The sequence below is a fragment of the Olea europaea genome, unplaced genomic scaffold, assembly GCF_002742605.1.
Source record: "Olea europaea var. sylvestris unplaced genomic scaffold, O_europaea_v1 scaffold1167, whole genome shotgun sequence".
Classification (NCBI taxonomy): domain Eukaryota; kingdom Viridiplantae; phylum Streptophyta; class Magnoliopsida; order Lamiales; family Oleaceae; genus Olea; species Olea europaea.
Window position 1 is genome coordinate 156,845 of NW_019229074.1, and position 23,455 is coordinate 180,299.

General features: G+C 35.0%; 2 protein-coding genes and 1 non-coding gene across 6 annotated transcripts; 1 reads left to right on the forward strand and 2 right to left on the reverse strand.

The window, feature by feature from the left end:
* The first annotated feature begins 1,419 nt into the window (after positions 1-1,419).
* LOC111373814 (PLASMODESMATA CALLOSE-BINDING PROTEIN 3-like) lies at positions 1,420-3,437 on the forward strand. The gene is made up of 4 exons (XM_022996390.1): positions 1,420-1,619; positions 1,903-2,145; positions 2,254-2,290; positions 2,779-3,437. The coding sequence occupies exons 1-4, from the start codon at positions 1,565-1,567 to the stop codon at positions 3,077-3,079; spliced, it is 636 nt and encodes a 211-aa protein (XP_022852158.1). The 5' UTR covers positions 1,420-1,564; the 3' UTR covers positions 3,080-3,437.
* Positions 3,438-3,655: 218 nt separating this feature from the next.
* LOC111373813 (protein root UVB sensitive 3-like) lies at positions 3,656-9,480 on the reverse strand. Of its 4 annotated transcripts, XM_022996387.1 has the most exons (14): positions 9,226-9,477; positions 8,528-8,587; positions 8,400-8,438; positions 8,253-8,315; positions 8,110-8,166; positions 7,629-7,692; positions 7,180-7,263; positions 6,525-6,607; positions 6,311-6,440; positions 6,084-6,176; positions 5,558-5,696; positions 5,277-5,317; positions 5,004-5,191; positions 3,656-4,048 (listed from the first exon to the last, which is right to left on the reverse strand). In XM_022996387.1, the coding sequence occupies exons 1-14, from the start codon at positions 9,409-9,411 to the stop codon at positions 3,956-3,958; spliced, it is 1,320 nt and encodes a 439-aa protein (XP_022852155.1). In that variant the 5' UTR covers positions 9,412-9,477; the 3' UTR covers positions 3,656-3,955. The 4 variants fall into 4 exon arrangements, 3 of the variants coding, with proteins under 3 accessions (XP_022852155.1, XP_022852156.1, XP_022852157.1); XR_002699032.1 differs by lacking the exon at positions 3,656-4,048 and having other exon boundaries at positions 5,558-5,679; positions 9,226-9,480; XM_022996388.1 differs by lacking the exon at positions 3,656-4,048 and having other exon boundaries at positions 5,024-5,191; positions 5,592-5,696; positions 9,226-9,480.
* Positions 9,481-22,548: 13,068 nt separating this feature from the next.
* On the reverse strand, positions 22,549-22,622 carry TRNAN-GUU. Its single transcript has one exon. It is a non-coding gene; the product is annotated as a tRNA-Asn (tRNA).
* Positions 22,623-23,455: the final 833 nt, after the last annotated feature.

Consider the following 23,455-nt stretch of genomic DNA (forward strand, 5'->3'; position numbering starts at 1 on the left):
GATCGACAGAAACACGATCCCGAAGCCAATAGAAGAAGCCCAATAATTGTTGATGCCCATAAAAAACAAAAAAGAAAAGAAAATATTAATTTAATAAATCATTTTTAATTTTAATTTACTTTTTGAAAGAGTAAATGAAGATTGATATTTCAAAGAGATGAAGAATCAGATGCTGATAACCAACTGGTTTGATAAAAAGCAAGTATAGTGCTATGTTATGGTGACACCACACCAGAAATAAAGTACTACAAACAAAACATAGTGGAGTGGAGGTCCCTTTCACGCAACCTTATATCTTCCTAAAAAAATAATTATGTTACCGACTAATTTAACAAAAACATTCATTCCTAATTACATTTCTAGTTGTAATACTTATTTTAAAATTGGAAATAAAATAATTGCCTTTTCCCCTAGTGAGAAGGATCTTACCTCGCGAAAAACAAGATATCGTTACTTTTGGAGCATTTCTTGATAGTTATATCATATTTCTAAAGTAGAAACTTTAATTTCTTCTTGCATTTTCTTATTAAGTGCACACGTAGAAAGTTGTACGTGACTTCAGATAAAGAAAGCCTTTTTTTTATCAGGGATAGAGCATATTTTATTGCATGATGATGAATATCCCTTCTACTGGGGAATTGTTCACAAACACCTTACAGTTGTTGTGTTGGCCGCATCTGTATGACGTCTTTTTTTTTTTTTTTTTGTTTTCGACTAATAATGAATAAGAAATTGTGAAGTGAAAACCTGTAAAAATTCTGTGAACCTATTTGTGTACACCTATTTGTGTACACCAAGTAGAATTTCAATTTAGTTTCAATGGTCGGCCACCAAGAAAGAAATGATGGAACTCAAAATAGAAATACTTATTCTTAAAATTAATTGGTTATTGTCATAATCGATTTCTCCCTAACCTTTTGTAAAAAAGTATTTCAGGAAAATTTGAAACAATTATTTTCTCAATTTAAACAATTATTATCTGGGAAAAAAGGCCAAGAAAAGAGAACGGAAGTGTTGTACTAACCAAGATGGGTTAAGTCTTAACCATACACGAGTTTATGACCGTTTGAAAAGATACACACACAGAGACACACATGAACACAGTACTATACAGTCAGAGTAAATGACAAAGTAATTCACCTTACTTTTATAATTTTATTACACAGTTCCTAAAAAACTCACTTGGGACGTTTGAAGCCATTTTTATAACAAAATACATTTTAGAATAGTAACTTAATGAAAAGTGTGCGGTTGAAAAATAAGGAGATTTTTTTTATTTACGTATAATATTATTTTAATAAAAAATGTGTGATTGAAAAGAAAAGAGAGAAAAATACATTCTGAAAAAAATAATAGCAAACGGGCTTAACAAAAAATAAATGTTGTCCTGCTGACATTATTTTGTATAAGAAGCCAAAACCACGTACAATGGCCACACTGCTATGCCCACCGTCACTCTCTTTTCTCTTGTCCAGCAATCTGCACTCCTATCTTTTCCCAATTCTCTCTCTAACTTTTTGAGCTTCAAGCACTCATAATATTTCATCAAAAGCTGGAAATTATAATGGATGCTTTTCTGTTATCTTTGTTGTTTCTCTTCGCCATCACTGGCCATTCGGGTAAGTTTCTTGTTTTCTGGTTTATTATCTTTTCTGCTAGTTTTTGTATTTATTTTGGGGTGTGGTTTTTTGTTATTTTTCCTAAAATCCCTTCATTTTCTCCCTTTGTTACTAAAGATTTGTAAAAGGGTTGATCTTTGTTTTCAAGATTGGGGCTTCTATTAAAGTTTCTTGATGTTTTATCACAGCATGTGTTGAAGTTTCTTGAAAGATATTGATTTTTTGGGTTTGAGCTAATATTTTGCCTTCTCTCCACTCACCCACCCCACCATATTTCTTGCAGAGGCTGCTTATTGCGTTTGCAATGAAGGATTGAGTACTGATGCTTATCAGAAGAATATAGATTACGCCTGTGGAGCTGGAGCAGATTGTAATCCAATAACGCAAAATGGCCCTTGTTATAACCCAAATACTGTCAAAGATCACTGCAACTATGCAGTGAATAGCTATTTCCAGAGGAAGGGACAAAACCCTCAGAGCTGTAGTTTCTCAAACACTGCCACAGTATCTCAATCTGCACCTTCTTGTAAGTCTCTCAATAATCCCTCCAAAAGAATTTTTTTTTTTTTAATCTCAAAATAAGCTAACTTTCATGAGCTTTTACTTATTTATTTATTGTTTTATTTTTATACAGCCTCAAATTCTGGATGTGTGTATCCATCTAGTTCCAGGTACTTCTTCTAACCCTTCAAGGATGTTTTTACTAGATCATCCAAATTATGAAGATGTTTACAGTTTTAGGAAATGGATTGTATGCTGTGGATGATTATGTTTCTTGAAATTGGCAAAAAGGAGAAATAGTTTGAGTTTAATCAGTCTTAGGAATCGACCTTTTTCACATGAAAAGTGAGTAGCTATTAACATAAGTATAAAAAAATAAATTGAAATTTGGTACACAATCATGGCCTAAATCACAAAATTATATATGTGAGCTGTCTTGATGTAGATGTATCAGTAGATGTCTGGTTGGTGTCTTAAGTTTAATTGGTCAAAGGTGAATAAAATCAACCTTTTCTGCTCAAGGCATGTTCACTTATTGTCATCTAGTTAGGTTTTTTACCACTGAACATCATACTCACTCATTTGGCCCAATACTCCATAACGTTATTATAATGTGGCTCTAATGAAAATTATATATATTTTTCTTTACTTTGTGCAGCAACGCCAGCACAAGCCCATCCACTACCCCGCCTACTGGAACCACCCCGAGTACCGGAACCACCCCGACTACCGGAGGACCTCCAACCATGGGAGGCACCCCCACTGGTGGCACCCCCTCCACTATGGTTCCAGGCACTACTACTACAGGATCTCCAGGTTTGGGTCTCGGACCAACTGGAAGTGGCTTCACCAACACAGACAGCAGTGCCGCTAGTGTCACACTGGTTCAAGGATCTACTTTATTTATGTCCATCTCCCTAACCTTCTTCATTTCAGGCTTGATGAACCTAATGGCGTAATAGATTTGAAGGGTGGTCAAGATTTCAAAGCGTTTTAATGTATGGATGATATTTTATTAGTAGGGTTGTCATGGTTAGGCATATTATGGGAATTTCATCTTGGCACGACACCCTCCTTTCTCTTGTGGAAAAGGTATGGGGAATTTGATTCCCTTTTGAGAGGAGATGTGGAGGGCCCGTCAACTCGTCTAGAATTTTCCCATGTATATCTAGATGGAGAGACCATATTTTTTATTTTTAAGTAGATTTTACTAGCCCCTGTCTGGTATGCTGATTTATCAGACTCTCTCTACTTTTGGCAATGGAAAGAAATGGGAGCTTATAAAAGTGCATCTAAAAACCAATTATGAAGAACAAATCTTATTTTGAGCTTGTCACTGTAGATTAAATTGTATAAATCAACTGGATTTCAAAAAATTTGTTCTTAGGTGTATAAAAAAAACCTTTGCACACACCTATCAACGTTGGCCTAACCTGATGCCATTCAGACTCCACTGACTGAATCTGCTGATTGCTGTGGAAGGATAAAATGTATACAATCAAGGCAATATTAGCGGTTATAAGAAAAATAATCACTTGAATATGAATTAATTTAGTTATTAATCACTTGTCAATGGAAACAAATGAATTGTTTACAGTTACAATATTTTTCCAAAATGGTTTAAAACTGCCCACAATGTTCCGAGACCATGCATTTCAAAAAATCGAAAGTTTCTGAAAGGTAAAATAATACATTTAAATGCTTTGCACCACTAAGTTATCACCATTTTTGAGATTAGTCTAGATCTTAACTCAAAAATAGCTTATCTTCCAAATAAATAATCTCTCAGACTCAATTCACTGAAATAAAACTGAGCTTAGCATGTTACAAGTTCCCTAGTCTAGTTTCTCAGACCTCGAGAACCAATTTGCCTTCCAAACAACTGAGGGTGACAAAAGACGTTCCGTTTTCCAGCCTGATGATTGAAGCTGCCACACAAGGAGCAAAAATAAATATCAAATTACAGAACTTAAGAAGAGACTAAATATCGTAAGAGCTGGAGAAGAGATAATATAGTTTATAAACATAATATGCATACACAACGAGCAAAAACCAGGGCATTGGAACATGCACTGCTAAAATTTCCATGACACCTTCTCTCCCAGAAATTCAGCTTAATTTATCAACATGAAAGGACTGAGAGAGCTTAAGACATATGAGTGTGCTAGGCTCGACCACAATATAAACATTAGTAAGTAACAAAAACACAGAAATATCAATTTTTTTTTTTTTGTTCCATATTTATATTCAATCATAATGTCCTATCCAAGTTTATGTCCCATCTCCACTTGCTACCTTCAATCACCACATTCTCCGTCAAAGATTTTACTTCTTTTCTTTTACTCCCTCCCTCCCACCCCTTTTGCATCAAAAAACCACCGCAACATAATCCATTTCATCTATTCATCACCATGGTCATCATAACAAACGCCATCAGTTGCACTCCATTCTCAACATATCCTACACCACTGCTAACAAATCTTTGGATCCATGATCAACACATTGCAAAAACACAAGTGCTACTGAACCACTCTCATCTTCATCTGCACCATTTCATCAAGAAAATGGTTGCCCAACAATGAGTTTCACCTTCCTTATATATTCTCAATGTTTTCATGAAATGAGCATTTTACCCCTCGAGTAATATCTTTCTCCTTAGGGCGCATGATTTATAATGGTAATTGTGAATATGCTTCATGAGTGAAGTTTACAGACATTGCAACCTCAACTAGACTTTGGATGCTCCAACCTCTGAACAGTGTTGCTTAAGAAATCTGAAACATATGAAATGTATATACAAATCCTAAACATCTGAAATGTTTTACGTCAGTGCTTGGCATCTCAGTGTCCAATGACAGATTCAATGGTTATAAAATAAAATACCTCCAGAACAAAGACTTCATAGTATTTAGCCATCCATGATTGGCTCTCCAAATGCACAGAACTGTCTTTGTCAACAAGTTCTGACATTACAAGAGCATGCATGAAAGCCTGTAAGACGTCTGCTGCTGCTGAGTCTTTGTGCATAACAATGCTGATTATTCCCTTTTTCTCAAGTAGTATGTACTTTGCTATGAAGACCAAAAAATAGAATAAGCCAATATCTTTATTTGTATATTTATGCAATTAAAAAAAAGGATTTTAGAAAATAGCAACCTGTATTGTAATAGGAACCAGCCAGGTGAGATAGGTCCAACCTACTTGCATGAATAGAAACTTTGAGTCAATGTTCGTTTCATATGCTGTTTCAATCTGTATTTAAGAAAATAATGCAAGAAGCCCTTCGAGCCATTTTAATTGCAAATGTATTGACAAAATATTTATGTGAAAAGAAGACCAAAAAGGAAATATTATTAGAAGCTAACAAGTAGAACGAACAACCCCAAGATTCCTCGAGGCTTGACATCACATCAATAGGATAAAAGCTGACAACTCACATTTCCTGACAGTTGATCGAAGAAATCTGGATACCTATGCGTATCTGCTGGTACAAAACTTTAACTCTATTTGTGCTCCATGAAGTCATCCACAGCGGTAAAACATGCTCCATGGTTGAGACCTGTTTTGGGGTGAGAACTGGCAAACAGTTCAGAGAATTTTTTGAGGTCAGTGTATTTCAGTGTACAAATATGACAACTGTAACTGGAAGCATACATATGGACCTTTAACTTAAATCGATGTGACAGACAAGAAGTATAGAAAAACTCAATTTATCAAGGGAAAAAACACACAGGTACATGTTTCTAAACAAAAGGCACTCATTTTAACTATTACTAGTTCATGTCTGCAACAAGACGGTGGTTTTCTATAGCCACCTCTTTCAGGAGAAATGAGAAAAGGTGCCATAGTTAAAACTCATAATCTACATGAATGACCTTGAAAAACAATAGAGGACTTCAAATGTGTAGGAGCAAACAAAGAATATGCAGTGTCAAAAGTAATTCTACAAATTCTGCATCTCACCTTGACCAGTCTCCATAAAATGTAACAAAAGAATAGAACTTCTTTCACAATTTAATGTAGTAAGGGAAAGGCAACGAACAGCCTTGTAATTTGCTGCAAAAGTCCAAAGAAATAAAACCCAAAAGAGAGAATAGAATTAGATTCGTTGATGTTTTTAAACTCACCACATGAGAAAGCATATCCCTGTAGTAGGCTTTTGAGCAAGAAAACTATCTAGTGAAACTAACCATACATATGAAATATGGTGAGGGACAGAAAACAAAACCAAATGGCAAGTGAGTGCCCCAGAGTAATGTGAGCAAGGAACATCCCAATAGCCATCCCAAGCATTGTTGCAACTGTCTCTTGGCTTCCTTCCTATCAAATTAGGGAAATAAAAATTATAAAAATCTATAAAATAGAATTTTCATTAGTGCAATTTCTTCTATAACCTATTGATACCTTTGCAGATATATCTGCTGCATTATCCTGTAGGGCAAAATGCTGCGTTAAAGCGGCTCTAGTGGCTCCACTAGCAACACCAGCTAGTTGCAACATGAAAAAGAAAACAAAAAGATATCTTCAGAACTTGGGAGCAAAAAATGGGCAGCTTCCATTTACAAACATGGGTGTTTCAAGGAACTTACTCATTAACTCATGAAGAACATTAGCACAACAAAAATAAATGAAATCCAAAAGTAGGCTATTACTTAGTTAACAGAAAGTTGCATTAGAGATTAATGGAACTCGAATCCTGCCTTATCACTGTGTCTCAGTCACAGTGATTTCAGAACTGCATGGACGTTGCACCAGTTATATGCCAAGAAACAGCACTCAGCAGGAGCATGTTGATGGACAGACTTATTGTGGAAAACTTCAAAAGTAAAATTTGCTTGGAATAAATAAAGATGGAAAGATGTCTTCCACATTCTGCTAATATTTTTGTTGTCTTGCCTCTCATATCCCAACTTACTGCACCTTAGATGCAAATGCTTACTTATAGATTTAAACAACTTAGTTTCAGAAAGAAAGGGTGATTCAACTTCACAAAGTATGATAGTGATACCATATATAAAGGAACTTCACATAGAATGATGCCATAGTATTTGGAACTTACTGAATGATCGTGATAAACTCCCTAAGCAAACGATGAACAGGAATGCTGAAGGGAACAAAGGCGAAACAAGGTCCATTAACATTCCTGCATCCAATTAAATGTTATGGATAAAATCCAAAATTATGAAGAGTACAAAAGGGTACTAAACTAAACTTGCATCAAATTATGTAGAGATAAACTTGATAACAGGAAAGAATATAACAACCAATGAACATTCATGAGAAAATTGGCCAGGGACATAAGTGCTACAAAAATGAAGGGAACTCCAATGCCAAGAAAAATTGGTCGAGGACCCCAAGTGCACACTTATGAAAGGTTGGGGATCCCAGGTGCAATTATCCAGAAAATAACAGAAGTTTCCGTCTTGCTAAGATCGATGAAAAACAACATATATATATATATATATACACTCAAAAAATTCTACGAAAGAAATGTGATTGTAGTGGTACCAATATCATTCATAAGATCAGCAACAAGACGCCACATTTTGGCATTGCTATCCAGGTTTGCCCCCTAAAGAAGGAAGAAATCTTAGTTTTAAAGCTTATAGCTGCTGCATATTGAAAACACAGAGTAGAAAGAAAATAAACAAAGCAATCATCCACTCCCATTTACATGATTAATATTCACAGGAAGTAAAGACCTCATAACAACAGTAGCCACTGAACTCAAATGTAGTTTTCGTCCAGGACCGTAAACTCGCAACACCTCAGATATTTATCATTTCCTCATAGTTACTACTATTGCTGTGTATATGTTACACATCTATTTCCATTGACTTGACTGACCAATATTAAGGAATTCCAAGAATAAAAGAAACTTTTTCCCTGTAATTTGACATTTAGAAAGTAAAAAATCTGAAACAGCAAAATTATGTGTCGAGACTCGAGCTATGAAATAAGTTAGGAGCAATCAGGAAAGCCAGTCTACCTGGTAAAATGTAAATAAGACACCTCCAAGCATTCCAGTTAAATCTCTCAGAAACCACTGAAACAGTTTCAAAATTGTGACGTTTAGGAAGCTTATACTAATCAACACATGAAACTAGAAAGTCACACAAAAGATAGGCTTACCTGAAATGTAGCCCCAATAACAGTAGCAGATTTTTCACCTACTCCAATAGCACTTAAAAGAGCCTGAAATAGAATGCAAACACCCAAATGAGCAATGGATAGCAATACAAAAGGTTAACATGCATGGCTGTGTAGTTAATAACTCACCTGGGTGGAGAGCATTGTTCGCACATATGTTGAAAGGCCCTATATAAAATAAAATCATGAACAGTCTTGTTCAATTTGAGAAAAGATCCGATTTGAAATGTGAAGTATAAAAGTAAATGATAACAAACCTGCAACAAGTCCCATATTTGAAAAGGGATATAATCTGGAGTCACACTGCTCGGAAACCCCTGAATTTTAAGCACAATATCAAAGATAGAGTCATGCTGCTCGCATAATCAGAATTGATAATAGAATGTTATTCTCGCGTCAGTTTTTTTGAAGGGGGAAAAACTACGGTCTTGCCTATTTTTCAGCTGAAGAAGTATAAACATTTTTCCTGACCATTTCAAATTCATAATCATAACATAAAAGAGCAAGCTTATTTAAGTTAAAACATTATAACTCAGATTAAACGATTATCTTTCTAATGTGAACTCAAGTATATGAACATAGGCACGAAATGAGTACGCAAGGTCCCAGCTTGGAAGCAAAAAGTACATCATCTTCAATGTTTTGTGCCTTTCAGTGTATTATTGCCAAACAATGGCTAGATCAAATTGCTTATGGCGTAAAGCAATTATCTGGTCAGGGTACAATCTTTTAACAATTAGGCACTATACATGCGAAGCACAAAGAATATTAGTACTTTATTTCCTGCACGATACCTATACCTGAAATTTTTATTGTATAATTGAGAAGCAATTATCTGTTTTTAAAGCATAAGGTACTCCACATGCACAACCCAAACAACATTAACATTCATGCTTCCTTCATTTTACTTTGACCTGAAATTTAAATTAATTAATTGAGAAATAAGAGAAATTGCCTCGGGAACAAAAGCGTCGAGAAATCGCCGAGAAAAATGGTTGAATCGGCTGGCTGATTTTTTAACGGAATCTCGAGTGATTGTGATGGTGGCGGTTTTTGTGAGCTCCGATAACGCCGTTCCGTTCCACTCCTCGATTACAGTATATTCCGGCGAGAGATGCTTTTTAATGTTTTCTTCTGCCATTTATGTAGATTTTATTTTAGCTCTCTGAAACTGTTATGCAGAAGAGCGTTGACACCAACGTTTTTGTAATTTGCCTTTTGTCTCCCAAATATGTGAGTTAATTGTTCCAATGGTCACTCCATGTTTTTTATTGGTGATTGAAATTTAAAATGTCGAGTTTTAATCACTAAATTTAGATTTAAATTTATGATTGCTCATTAAAATTGAAAATATCGAGTTTTAGTTATTAAATTTTGAAAAATATTGTACATTACTTACTGAATTTTGAAAAATACTTTACATTACTCATTGTAAACTCGATATTTTTCAAAATTCAACAGTTATACTAGTGAGTAACATACGACATATTTCAAAGTTCAGTGATCAAAACTCAACATTTTAAATTTCGTTGAGCAATCTAAAATATGTACCTAAATTTAGTAAGCAATCAAAGATATTGACTTAAGTTCAATAATCAAAACTCGATATTTTAAACTTCAATAACTAATCAAAGAAACAATTAACTCCAAATCTATTTACCCTGTTAAAATCCCATCTAATTGGCAATGTCAAATTTCGATTTTTTAAAAATTAACAATTATATTTTTGAGTCCCTAACAGTTGTAAACTATAGCAATTAAATTCTCATTTAGTTTTGGGAAAATTGTAGCAAAGGTCCCAAACCTTTGAATTTTTTATGGACTTTATCTTAATCTTTAATTTATGTCATCAACAGTCCTAAACTTTTAAAAAATTTGCACCTTGATCAAGAAAAATGTATTTTGACCAAATCTAAAGAGGTCAAAATGGTAAATTCATCATTATTCCATATAAAACAATTAAAATAATTAAAACTAAAAAAAAAATGGAAATGGAATTGTTCATCTTCCTTACATCTCCAACCCCATCCCCAAACCCGCTAAATCAAAACCAAATCAATTTGACCTCATCATCGCCTTCTTTCACAACTACGCCACTCGTTGTCACAACAATGGTACTTTTAAGTTTGATCCAATCAAAGGACCTAAATTCCACTTTGACTTCCAAAGTCATGAATATTATGATATTGACCTTTTGTATGGTAAAAGACAAAGATGCCCTTAAATATTTTGTACAATTACAAAACAATATATTGTTGAAAAGACTATACTACTCTTTTAATTAATAATTGAAAACCAAACACTTCCCCACTTATAAAAACTTTAAAACGAGCTTCCAACACAGGAAAAACTCTCATCTTTTCATCTGCTTAAACATCAAAATCTAGAAAAACTTTGAAACGTTGAAGTCGGAAATTTTTTTCATATTAATTACTTCAAATCGGTAAGTACATTTACGCATGTTTAATTTCGTTTTCAATAAATTACGATACGTTTGAATAGAGAAATTTTATATCGACATAGTAATTAGCATAAATTTTTTTTAATAGATCTTACCTATCAAAAAAATTGAACAGATGTATAACTTTAGAACCGTATTCTCCTGCGCAAAAACAGCCAAACTAGCTATTTTGGCTGTTAACAGCCGAACAGTCAGCTATTAAACAGCCAACAGCCAATTAACCGACTCTGCACTGATTCTTGTTGGCATTTTTCTTATAATTAATAAATGAAGTTGATTAAAACCATTTCCTCATGCAAATATGATAATCTCCATGTGTTATTTCGGTGATTTCGAATTGAATGAAAGTAATCGGTGGGAATGGAGATGGACGAGTGACATACGTGGTTGTATTGCAATTCCCATTACAAAGAGTACACCATACTTAGAAATGTACCACGATTTACAAATAAGCTGAATGTCGATCAATCTCAATACGATATGCAATTGAGATATCTATTCAACGGTTATGGGGATTCATCCATTTCGATGCCCCCGGTATTCGTTACTAATGATGCTGAATTGAATTATCTATTAGAATTGAATAAAATGTATCGGACTCCGACTGTTCTTGGTGTGACTTTAATTACGAAGGATGTTATCAAAGGTGAACGCGAAGATTCAAATAGGGCGGATAACAATGATCAAGGTTTTTGGGAGACAGTGGAGATAGTTCCTGCGGATGATGTGGGTATTCCTAAGACAGTTGCTTCTGATCGTAATGTCGCTGTTACACGCAGAATTCCGTCGACAGTTGAAAACAATGAGAATATAAACGAGTTTACAAATGAGAATTTGATTGCTTTATCCCGACAGAGACACGAGCCGGGTGGGAGCTCAGAGGTTGGAACAAGTGGGCCGTCCTCCAATTCTTCCCGTGTGGCTCCCGATGATGAGGAATTGCAGGTCGAGCAACTGTTTGAAACCAAGAAAGATTTGCAGGAAGCTGTGCACCAACTGGCATTAAAATATAACTTTGAGTTCAAGGTAAAGAAATCAAACAAGTCATTGTTGACAGTTTCTTGCGTCGAAGACAGTTGCAATTGGTGCTTGAGAACAACTAAGATGGACACGAATGAGTGCTTCGTAATTCACAAGTATTCACGAGAATATACTTGCAAAGTGGGAATTCTTCGAAACGATCACAGGCAAGCTCGAGCATGGTTTATTGGTCGACAGATAATGCACAAGTATCAAGATCTATGGACGATCTACAGACCTTCAGACATCATTAACGACGTCCGTCGAGAGTACGGAGTGGTCATGAGCTACCAGAAAGCGTGGAAGGTCAAAAAATGTGCGTTGGAGGATTTAATGGGATCGGTTGAAAAGAGCTATGCTAAATTGGCTAGGTATTGCCATAACATGGGAACAACTAATCCTGGCACGACATTTTTTATTGAGACGGGGGGCGATAATTGTTTTAAGTATTTCTTCATGGCTCTTGGACAATGTATTCGGGGTTTTTGAAATGCAATGCGACTCGTAATTCTAGTTGATGGTACAACTCTGAAAGCTAAATATCAAGACAAATTAATTATTGCTACATGTCAAGATGCCAACATTCAAATTTACCCTATTGCATTCGGCATAGTCGACAGGGAGAATGATCTGTCCATGCGTTGGTTCTTTTCTAAATTGAGGGAAGTGATCGAGGAAGTCGAAGACCTTGCCTTTGTAATCGATCGGGGACAGTCTATAATAAACGGTATTACTGAAGTTTTTCCCGGGGCACATCACGGGTATTGCATGTACCATATACAAGGTAATTTGAAGACTAGGTATCGAGGCACAGGCATCGTTTCATTGTTTAGGAGAGCAGCTGAAGCTTACAGTGTTGAAGAGTGTAATAAGTTCATGCTCGAGATAGGAAGTAAATCATTATCGGCGTTGGAGTATCTGACGAAGATGGGGATCGAACATTGGGCGCGATCATACTTTCCAGGACGTCGATACAACATGATGACGTCGAATAACGCGGAGTCTCTCAATGCATTATTTAAGAAGGATCGAGAGTTACCAATTCTCACAATGATTGAGAACATTCGTAACAAGTTACAACAGTGGTTTCATGACCGACGTGCGGCATTATAGAGTTGCACTAGCGTGTTGGCCCCAACTCAAGAGGAGAAACTGTTTAAGGTGGCAGATGTTGCGAGGAAGTTGAATGTGGAAGCACTAGATGAGTTTCGCTTCTCCGTGCAATTTGCACGTAATACGGCATAAATGGTGGATTTGACTGATAACACATGCACTTGTACGAGATTTTAGTTTGAAAGTTTTCCATGTGAGCATGCAGTTGCGGTGGCCATGTATCGAGACTTTGCTGCGAGAACGTTATGCTCTTTGTATTATATGACTGAGTCTTGGAGAACAGCATATGCCGAGACTATATTTCCTCTACCGAATGAAGTCGAGTGAGAAGTTCCCGAGCACATTCTCCCATTTCATAATTTGTTATCACCAGCAGTTGAATCGCATGGTCCTAGATGTCCAAGTACATCTAGAATATCATCTATCGGAGAGTTTTCTCGACCGCGTAGGTGTGGCCGGTGTAGAGTCATAGGGCATACTCGACAATTTTGTACTAGTCAAATTCCCCTAAATGATGACTAGACAGGTACGTGAAATGAATAATATTTCCTTTTACTTTACATTGTTCAATATTTGTTATTTATAAATCTTCCATATTCAATATTTATTCTTAATAAATGGTATTTATAATGATTCATATGAAAAAAATAGTTCCATACTCGGTATACGTGTAAAATAACAAAAAATAATTAAATTTCCAATTTGAATGTTATATACATTGAACACAAATTTTCAATTATTTCATAATTACAAAAATAATTAAATTTACAATTGAAATGTTACATATATATAAATGAAATTTACGGGTCAACATTAAATTCGAACAAATCACATGCTAGCTTCTTTCTCCAGTTCTGTATCCACGACTGGTTATTCCATCAACCTTATGTCCTATACTTAAAAATTTAACGTACTTAATGGCAAATATGCCGCAGTCGCCGCTGCAATTGAACAAGAATAAATCAGTTCAGTACTGTGTAAATAAAAACTAAATCTGAAAGATGAAAACAACAAAGTTCAAACACTTACCTTACAGACTGTCGCGCTGTCATCGTGTTCCGAACGATCCGCAATCTGTCCTGTACATTTATCCCCGCTCGTGTGGCCATCATAGGAACAACTACAGCCACAGACTCTAGATTTTGCTCCAACTGGCCTTGTGTCAAACATGAATGATCTGGGTCGTACACATATATAGTCGAGTCAGCAAAAACGATCTCCAGCGTAACATAGTGTTTATTGATGTACGCTGAAATGTACATATGTGTACAACCCTCCCATGATTTTCCCCCGACACTCGGTGACAATCCTATCACCCACTCGAGCATATATTCTGGCACCGTGTACTCATTACCCATAAGTTCGAGCGACTGATACTCTATGGTAACGGCACGTAGAAACTCGGTGTTTAATATGATTCGACCATGGATATCAAATGATTTTGGATGTCTTTGAGCTCGATCTCGCAGCATGTCCATGGCCAGGTCGATGTGCTGCAGCAGGAAACACTAAAAAAGTATGAGTTATTCATTTAATAAACACAAGGTCACATATACATAAAAAACACGAAATGAATAGTTCACTTATATCGTCAGCGAGCCAAGCTCCCGCAGTGGTGATATCGTGGAACCACTTGTAAGGGTCCGAGACCGTCCTTTGACCTATCGTGCGGCTAATTTTGTAAAAAACAGGGAAATGTTTTATAAGCGTAGACGAGTTAGCGTACAGTGCTTTATTAAAATCATACAAATAATTCTCCTCCATTCTGTCTCTAACGCTTTCCACTTGGCATTGTCCACCTCTTTGAATAAGTTCGGGTACGTCCCATCGATGAAATTTCTTCTCTTGGCCTCAGCCGTGAAGGGGGAAATAATATACTGTGACGGCACTCTCAACCTCTTGCCGACCACCTCCTCCGTCTCGTCAACATCATGGGATAGATCGTCAACCCTCTCTGTCAACTCTCATCCCATATCGTCGACCCTCCTTGTCAAATAGTCGACCTTCCCTGCCAGATCGTCGACCCTCCCTATCAACTCTCGTCCCAGATCATCTACCCTCTCCGTCAAATCTCGTCGTAGCGCGCCGACCTCCTCTGCTATAAATCCAGTCAAACGGGCATACAAATCATCACTATACCCTAGAGACACACGGGGAAGGTGTCTGGACGGAGGTGATGCCAATGGCGGCGGTAATGGCCTCGGCAGAGGTGATGCCACTAGCGGCGGTGATGCCCTCGACGGAGGTGATGCCAATGGCTGGGACGATACTCTCGACGGAGGTGATGCCAATGGTGAAAGCGATGCCCTCGGCGGAGGTAATCGTCGATCAGCTGGACCACCCTCCTACATAAATAAAATGAAAAATTATTCAATAAATTTATACGTCGACGATATTTAATAAATTATATTTCATTCACATACCCAATCTCGGTCCAAGCTCAGATCAGACATCTCCTTGTCTGGGGTGTGCGGAACGCCTAAATCCCGCACAAGACCCCGAGCCTCCTCTTCCATCGACGGCGCCAACTCAGGTATGACTTCAAGTTGACATATTGACATTTCAACTACTTAACGATCATGTAAACAAAATTTTAAATTACGTATAATATAAATCACAAATGCATAATATTTACCTGAGGATCGTCGAGGAGGGCCGATGTCGAGGAGGGCCGATAACTGCTTCCCAGTGGGACATCCCTCCGCTCGCAATGATCTCCAATGATGCATTCGAGGGCAGCGTGTCTCCCCTTGCTGCGCAAAGCGGGCCCCCAGTACAAGAACTGTCTCATACACCCAAATCTGTAACACATACACTTATTAAGCATCAATGTAATACACTAAAACTTTAACTTTGATTATATTAAACATTTACCTGCATCGCTAAGGGCAATCCATATGTATCGTATTTACGCATCGACCCCCTGGGCCTCAAGTGCGATCTGGTGAACACATGAACGGTGTCTTCGTAGCATCTTCTTCCCCATGGATAGTTGTTGAACGCATCGATGTCGTCAACAACTTGTAAATGAAAAATGTCGATGGCAGTCTTTTTGTGATGACACCTCATCACACTCTCGAGGATGTAGACCAGCCCAAGCTTCAATCTATCTAGCATATGGTCGCACCCCCTGATCGCGACCATCAAGTCGGGTAGAAGCACCGACCCATGTCCCTGGAAGTACGTCTCGTACAGCCTATTGTTTCTCTCCATGGCTGCATCATCGCCCGCAATCCTCAATCCAGTGATCAATGTAAACTCAAATATCGAGAAATTGACGACCTTGCCCCCGAGGTCGAGCTGGAGGGAATTGCTGTCGATTGGCCTCAAAAGCCGACATAGAAGTGCATCAATGATTTGTCCTGAGTACTGCACCTCTCGCAACTGGTACAGTGGCCATAAAAAGGACTGTCGTAGCATATCTCCGTGCTGATCATCGAGCAGCTCCAACATAGCAGTAAAACTCTCAAAGCTACTGTTCCAAGTAGCTTTCTCCGACATCCGTCTCAATTCTACATTTAAATGACACTTCATCCTGCAAAAATTCAAATGTTATAGCATTGAATAAGCGATAACAAAAGAAAGCATAATCTCACAAAATCAAGGGAACCGAACTCTAACTAACCATACAATCACAAATATTACATTTGAAAAATATATTTACAAAAAACAACAAATCAAATTAAATGTATTGTCAAAAAAATTAAAGAATGTAAATATTATTTAAATAAATTGAAAAAAAATCAAAGATTTTCATAAAAGAACAGTAAAAGGAACAAAACAAATTGTTAATTTCGAACAATATTATATATTCAATTATTAAATTATATAAAAAAAGAAATTATAAAAATTAAATAATTAAAAAAAATAATTATCATTTGGAAAATATATTTACAAACAAAAAATTTCAAATTAAATATATTTTCGAAAAATGTAAAGACTATTTATATTATTTAAATAAATTTGAAAAAATAAATTAAAGATTATTTCATAAAAAAAAAAGGAACAAGACAAAATTGTTAATTTTAGAATATTTCAATTATTAAATTATATAAAAGACAAATATAAAAATTAAATAAATAATTACTTTACATTTTCAAAAAATGTAAAGACTATTAATATTATTTAAATGAATTTGAAAAAATAAATTAAAGATTATTTCATAAAAAAAATGAACAACACAAAATTGTTAATTTTAGAATATTTCAATTATTAAATTATATAAAAGACAAATATAAAAATTAAATAAATAATTACTTTACATTTTCAAAAAATGTAAAGTCCATTTATATTATTTAAATAAATTTGAAAAATAAATTAAAGATTATTTCATAAAAAAAAAAAAGGAACAACACAAAATTGTTAATTTTTAGAATATTTCAATTATTAAATTATCTAAAAGACAAATATAAAAATTAAATAAATAATTACTTTACCTTTTTTTAAAATGTAAAGACTATTCATATCATTTAAATAAATTTGAAAAAATAAATTAAAGATAATTTCATAAAAAAAAAAAGAATCAACAATGTTAATTTTACAATATTTCAATTATTATATTATATTGACAATGATAAAGATTAAATAAATAAATAACATAATTACTATTTAATCAAATAAAAAATTTAATTAATTACAAAAATTATAAAAAACAAATAAAAATTAAATATATAACAGTCTGGGCCGTTAACAGTCGGGTAAACCGACTGTTAACTGTCGGCTGTCGGAAATCGTCATTCCTGACGACAGAGCTCCAAAAAATGCAAAAAATGGATTTTTCACCCTCCCAACATGCCCACAATCTAACTACTCATGCCCGTGGATCTAATTAAACCGAATAATGTAAGGAAAATGCTAATTTTACCTATTCAATAAATTTTCTACTGAAACAAAAAGTGATGAAAACTAACTAGTTATTTTATTTCCGGTGTAGATGATGGTCGTTGATTACGACGTTGATGTAGTTTCCGGTGGTTGATCGGTCAAATTTCTGGGGACTATTCGTTGGTCGGTCAAAATTTTTCAAACAGTCTGAAGGGTAAAATCGCCTTTTACCGTGAAGTGTTTTTTTTAACTTAATTTTTTTCTTAATTCATTTAATGGGTCAAAGGCCAATGTCAAATTTTGCTACAGTGGAAGAGCCATTTTCGTGTATTTCCTCATTACAACATCTTACACATGCCTTCCTCCTTAGATAGTACACCACCAACTCCTCATCTATAAGATGAAGACTAAATCCTGGTGCCAAAGAAGTGGGTGGTGATGCCCCCCATTGCCGCTATCGACGCTGCTATACCTGCAATTTGTACCATCTCATAGACCATCTTCACTCTCAAATTGATTATAATCCGAAACAAATAATAAATCAAGACACAAATAAAAACTCATCATGAAAATGAATAATTATAGTAGTGGGTTTGGTTAAAATGAAGAAGATTAGAAGGCAGGTAAAGTTAAGATTTGGAAGAAAATGGAGAGAAAAATGAGTTTTTTTTTTCTGTTTGGGGTTTGCATGTTGATTAAGAAATGCAGGGAGTGCACTATGTGTGGTATGAATGCTTGCTTGACATGGAAATCTTCACTTGAATCAGATCCAGATGCCCAGTTTGCAAGGTCGAAATTTATAATAAAGTCGATGATGTCGCGATGGCGAGTGGCACCGGCTATGGAAAAAGGCAACGACTAGGGCAAGTTGGGGTGTGTTGGGGAGGATGAACGGGTCCATTTCCTTTTACCCTTTTTGGGGGTTTTTAAAATTACTTCAGTTGTTTTATGTCGAATAATGACCAATTTACCATTTAGCCCTCTTTAAATTTAGTCAAAACACGTTTTCTGAGTCAACTAATGGTTACATTTGGGCTGCTAGTGGCACAAACTAAAGATTAAGGTAAAATCTTTAAAAAAATTCAAAAATTTGGAACAGTTGCTGCAATTTTTCCTATGGTCTCTGTCTTTATGAGGATATTTTTGCTTGCTAGTCATAAAGGTCTGAGAAGACCCAGCATCGCTAGGGGCGACCTAGGATAATGCTATAATATAATGAAACGATTGAGAGTAAATTAGTATTTCCTTGTACAAAGATAACACAAACAAATTTATAAGGGGTTAATTTCACGAACGGTCACTGAACTATAGAGAAAATTACAAAACGTTCACTGAAGTTTAAAACTTTCAATAACGGTCACTTAAATTTTGGTACGCTTTCAAAAATGGTCACTGAAATTTAAAAACTTGTAAAAACGGTCACTGAAATTTAAAAACTTTCAAAAATGGTCACTGAAGTTTAAAAACTTTCAAAAACGCTCACTGAAGTTTTTTTCCAATTTTTTGGGCTACTTTTACGACAATTTTTCTATCATTTTCGATCATCGATACCACCACATTTTGATACCATTGAAAAGCCCACAATGTCCTCTTCCATTACTATCTAAAATCTCCCCATAACTCCAAGGAATTTGACCGAAAAATTGCCGCAAAAATCTCCAAAAAAAAATCTGAAAATCTGCCAAAATCTTCAAATTTTTGGACGATTTTTGCGGCGATTTTCCTGTGAATTCCGACCACCAAACCGGCTAATTTTGGGTGGTAATTGAAGAGGAGATTGTAGTATTTCCAACAGTATCAAAATTCGGCAAAATTGATGGTCGGAAGTTGCCGAAAAATTGCCACAAAAGTCGCCCAAAAAACTGAAAAATTTGCCCAAATTTTCGCCTTTCCGAGTAGCCAACTTTGTGGGTTTATTCCGGTAGAATCTATTGGATTTTGGGGGATATTTTTCATAGTAATTGAAGAGGACATTGTAGGCTTTCCAACGGTATCAAAATCTGATGGTATTGGTGGCCGAAAGTTGCCAGAAAGTTGCCTCAAAGTAGCCCATAAAATCTGAAAAATCTGCCTAGATTTTCGCCTTTTCGGGTAGTCAAATTTGTGGGTTTATTTCGGTGGAATTCTTTGGAGTTTGGGGGAGATTTTTGATGATAATTGAAGAGGACATTGTAAACTTTTCAATGGTATCAAAAGCCAGTGGCATTGATGGTCGGAAGTTATCGAAAAATTGCCTCAAAAGTAGCCTAAAAAATCATCCCACATTTTCGCCTTTTTAGGTAGCCAATTTTGTGGGTTTATTCTGGTCAAATCCTTTGGAGTTTGGGGGATATTTTGGATCGTAATTTAAGAGGACATTGTGGGCTTTCCAACGGTATTAAAATTCGGCAATTTTGGTGCTCGGAAGTTGTCGAAAAATCGCCACAAAATTGGCGCAAAATATCTGAAAATCTAGATAGATTTTTCAATTTTTTGGGCGAATTTTGCCACAATTTTCTAGTCGAATCCCTTGGAACTATGGGGAGATTTTGGGTGGTAATTGAAGAGGACATTGTGGTCTTTCCAATAGTATCAAAATTTGACGGTATCGGTGATAGGAAGTGGCCAAAAAATTACTGCAAAAGTAGCCCAAAAAACTGAAATTTCAGTGACCATTTCTGAAAGTTTTTAAACTTCAGTGACCATTTTTTAAAGCACCTGGAAACTTAAGTGACCGTTACTAAAAGTTTTAAATTTCAGTGACCGTTTTGTAATTTTTGCCTAAGTTCAGTGACCATTTGTGAAATTAACCCAATTTATATGCGGTCCAAATTTACGTCTAAGACTTGCTTGTTTATCGAGAAAATATTGGAATCATTCCAGCTAATAGCTATCCAAAATTTGAAATGGAAGACTTTATATTCAGTTAAACGGATGTGGCTAATTTCGATGCTTATAATAAGAATTTAAATGCCAACATTTTGTATCATAATAGTTAATTGTCATATTTAACAGTAAACACAAGAACTAAAATGCTCGATATATTTCAAGAACTCTAATGTCTAATCAAGAATTGTTATAAATAGCCTCCCGGGGCACAGTTCAATTGGTGGATCAATCAATATTGGCTTGCTTCCAGCGGCAGGGTGGAGAGTTCGATTCCTGGTGGGAACCTACGGCCAAAAAAATTTGGTATGGAGCAATCACTATGGAGGAGTGTCTCTTGTGCGCAGAAATGTACAGTCAATGGGGAGAACTTGTGATCCAGTTGAGGCATATCCCGCGATTTACCCCCTCCAAAGTTCTAGGGACATGGGTCTTGGAGGTCCAGGATTTAGTCTGGTAAGTTGGGATACTTGGATATCAAAAATAAATAAATAAATAAATAAAAGAATTGTTATAAATATATTTAGGAGGAAGAAGAGAGTGAAACATCAAACAAATACCAAAGAAGAACTTCTGACCACATCGTGAGAACACTATCCCAAAATATCATTCTTGATGTTGTTTATGAACACATTATCAAATAAACTTGAGGACTTGACAAGTCTTACTGAATCTACATCGAGCAAAGATGAAAATTCATAAATGAGCAACAAAAACACTATAACCTGAATTCTTAGGATTCTAAGAGGAAACATATAGAAGGCAAAAAGCTACAATACACAATTGTATCATCTTTGAGTTTACAAAAAACTTTCGGGATGAAAAATTCGAGACTATATTGTAAAAGTAATACAATTTCATTCGATCAACCTCACCAAGCAAGTTCCATGAATTTTCATTCATTAAACAAATAATATGAACAATTTTTTTAATATTCAAAAGCTGGAAACCTGCACTAAAAATAAAAATAAAACAAATAATAATAAAACATAGAAGGCTCAGATACGCATTTTTTCATCCGAATATTAGACGTACGTGAAGACACCCCGTCGCCACTTACATGCGAATTAATCTGCCACTAAACTGCTCGTGCGACTGTGGTTTTTCTTAAATATTTATATAATATCTTATGTTATTCTTAAAGTTCTCTCGTTTTCTACTAGACGTGCCAGTGTCCAAACTCTCGAATTATGATTACATTATGTTACCTTTTATTTTTGGAAAAAAATTCTGGTTATATATAATTGAGTCGCTTTCAAATCTTGATAAGACAGAGGCAACAAAGTTTTTATCGTAGTTACCAAGCTCAACCTGAAAATCAATCGAGTCAAGGAACTAGGTCATTGATCACTAGTTGAACTGATGAATCAGTGGCAAGACCAGTGTCATTATTTAAAAAAATAATTTTAAAAAATTAAAGTATAAAATTTTCTTTGATACAAAATTAATGCTTTTAAGATATTTCTCACTAATTGATAACGCTCAAAATACAGTGCAGGTACTACAATATAGATTAAAGTTTCGATCAACAAAGAAGTGCTTAACAAAACAGAATAGCAATAATAATGGTTCGTTTGAGATGACTTTTGCTTTTAATTTGCCTTTTGTAAAAGAGCTTTTGAAGGAAGTTATTTTAAATTTTGTTTGAAAACTGTTTTTAATCGAAATATATAACATTTTAATTACATTAAAAGGTCATTAATCTTTCTTCATTATCACATTAACATGTCTTAATTTTTTATTTTTTTCTTTATATAAAAATATGAAAAATAAATAAATAAAGTTTCTTTCTTCATTATCACATTAACATGTCTTAATTTTTTATTTTTTTCTTTATATAAAAATATGAAAAATAAATAAAATTTTAATTTCATTTTAACTTTTGGACAGAAAGTGTCATAAGGACACTTTTTGTTGAGGGACATAAATTTGATAGTAATCAAGGTTATGGACCTTTGTTGCAATTATATGTAACAACAAAAAAAGCTGAATAAACGCTAGAAGGAGGGCTTGAACCTCCGACCTTGTGGTTAACAGCCACACGCTCTAACCAACTGAGCTATTCCAGCTTGATGATAGGCTTTTTGTTTATTTTATATTTGTTTATAATCTGGAACCGGCAGCATCAATAGGGTTTGTAGCGAGGGGGGATTAGGGCTCTCGCCCCATTTACGTACCTGCATAATTTTTGTTTTTATTTCTTATTTTTAATAATTTATTTTATTATTCTCGTTCATTCAAGTGAGACAATAATATAGTTATTAAAATTTTTAATTAATTTATTTATTTTTAAAAGTTAAATTATTCAAATATATTTTGTAAACTAAGGTTTTTATTGTTCATCATATTTCTTAGATATTCTTAGTTGTCATCTTCTATTAGGATTAAATGAATTTCATGAAATTTTTTCATTTAAAGTATTGAATTCTTAAAAAAATAAACAAGAACTTGGCGAGGCCCTGTTACCCGCCTTATACTTGACACAATTATTCAATTAAACGAGTGAACGGGATGGGGCCTCGGTGATATTGGGCTTGCAGAATTTTTTTGCCATCCCTAAACAAGGAGGACTAACCTGGAGGAGATGTTTGTATTTGAAATCCAATAAAACCTTTTCATAATAATAATGCTATTTAGTTTCATTGGAGTTGTAACCCCAATTTTGGTGGCGTCGATATGACATTAAATGATAAGTGAAATTAAATTACTCATTTAATTTCATATTTTATTTAATCTATCATCTAGCACCATAGCATTATTCTTTTCATTACAATTTGAAATCCCGAACTCATAAGATATTCAAATCTCGGACCCAAAAGTCAGCCACGCTCAATAACTCCTTTTTCCATCCATGAAAAAGATAGTTATGAAAGGGTTTTAAGACTCTAACTGCTCTCTTTTC

Bases quoted from the DNA above. Each gene is read 5' to 3' on its own strand.
- LOC111373814 (XM_022996390.1), top strand. From the start codon at position 1,565: ATGGATGCTTTTCTGTTATCTTTGTTGTTTCTCTTCGCCATCACTGGC. The intron at 1,620-1,902 runs GTAAGTTTCTTG...TATTTCTTGCAG, and splicing joins CGCCATCACTGGCCATTCGG to AGGCTGCTTATTGCGTTTGC. The intron at 2,291-2,778 runs GTACTTCTTCTA...TACTTTGTGCAG, and splicing joins GTGTATCCATCTAGTTCCAG to CAACGCCAGCACAAGCCCAT.
- LOC111373813 (XM_022996387.1), bottom strand. From the start codon at position 9,411: ATGGCAGAAGAAAACATTAAAAAGCATCTCTCGCCGGAATATACTGTA. The intron at 8,167-8,252 runs GTAAGCCTATCT...AAACTGTTTCAG, and splicing joins TTATTGGGGCTACATTTCAG to TGGTTTCTGAGAGATTTAAC. The intron at 5,318-5,557 runs GTGAGTTGTCAG...TCATGCAAGTAG, and splicing joins TCGATCAACTGTCAGGAAAT to GTTGGACCTATCTCACCTGG.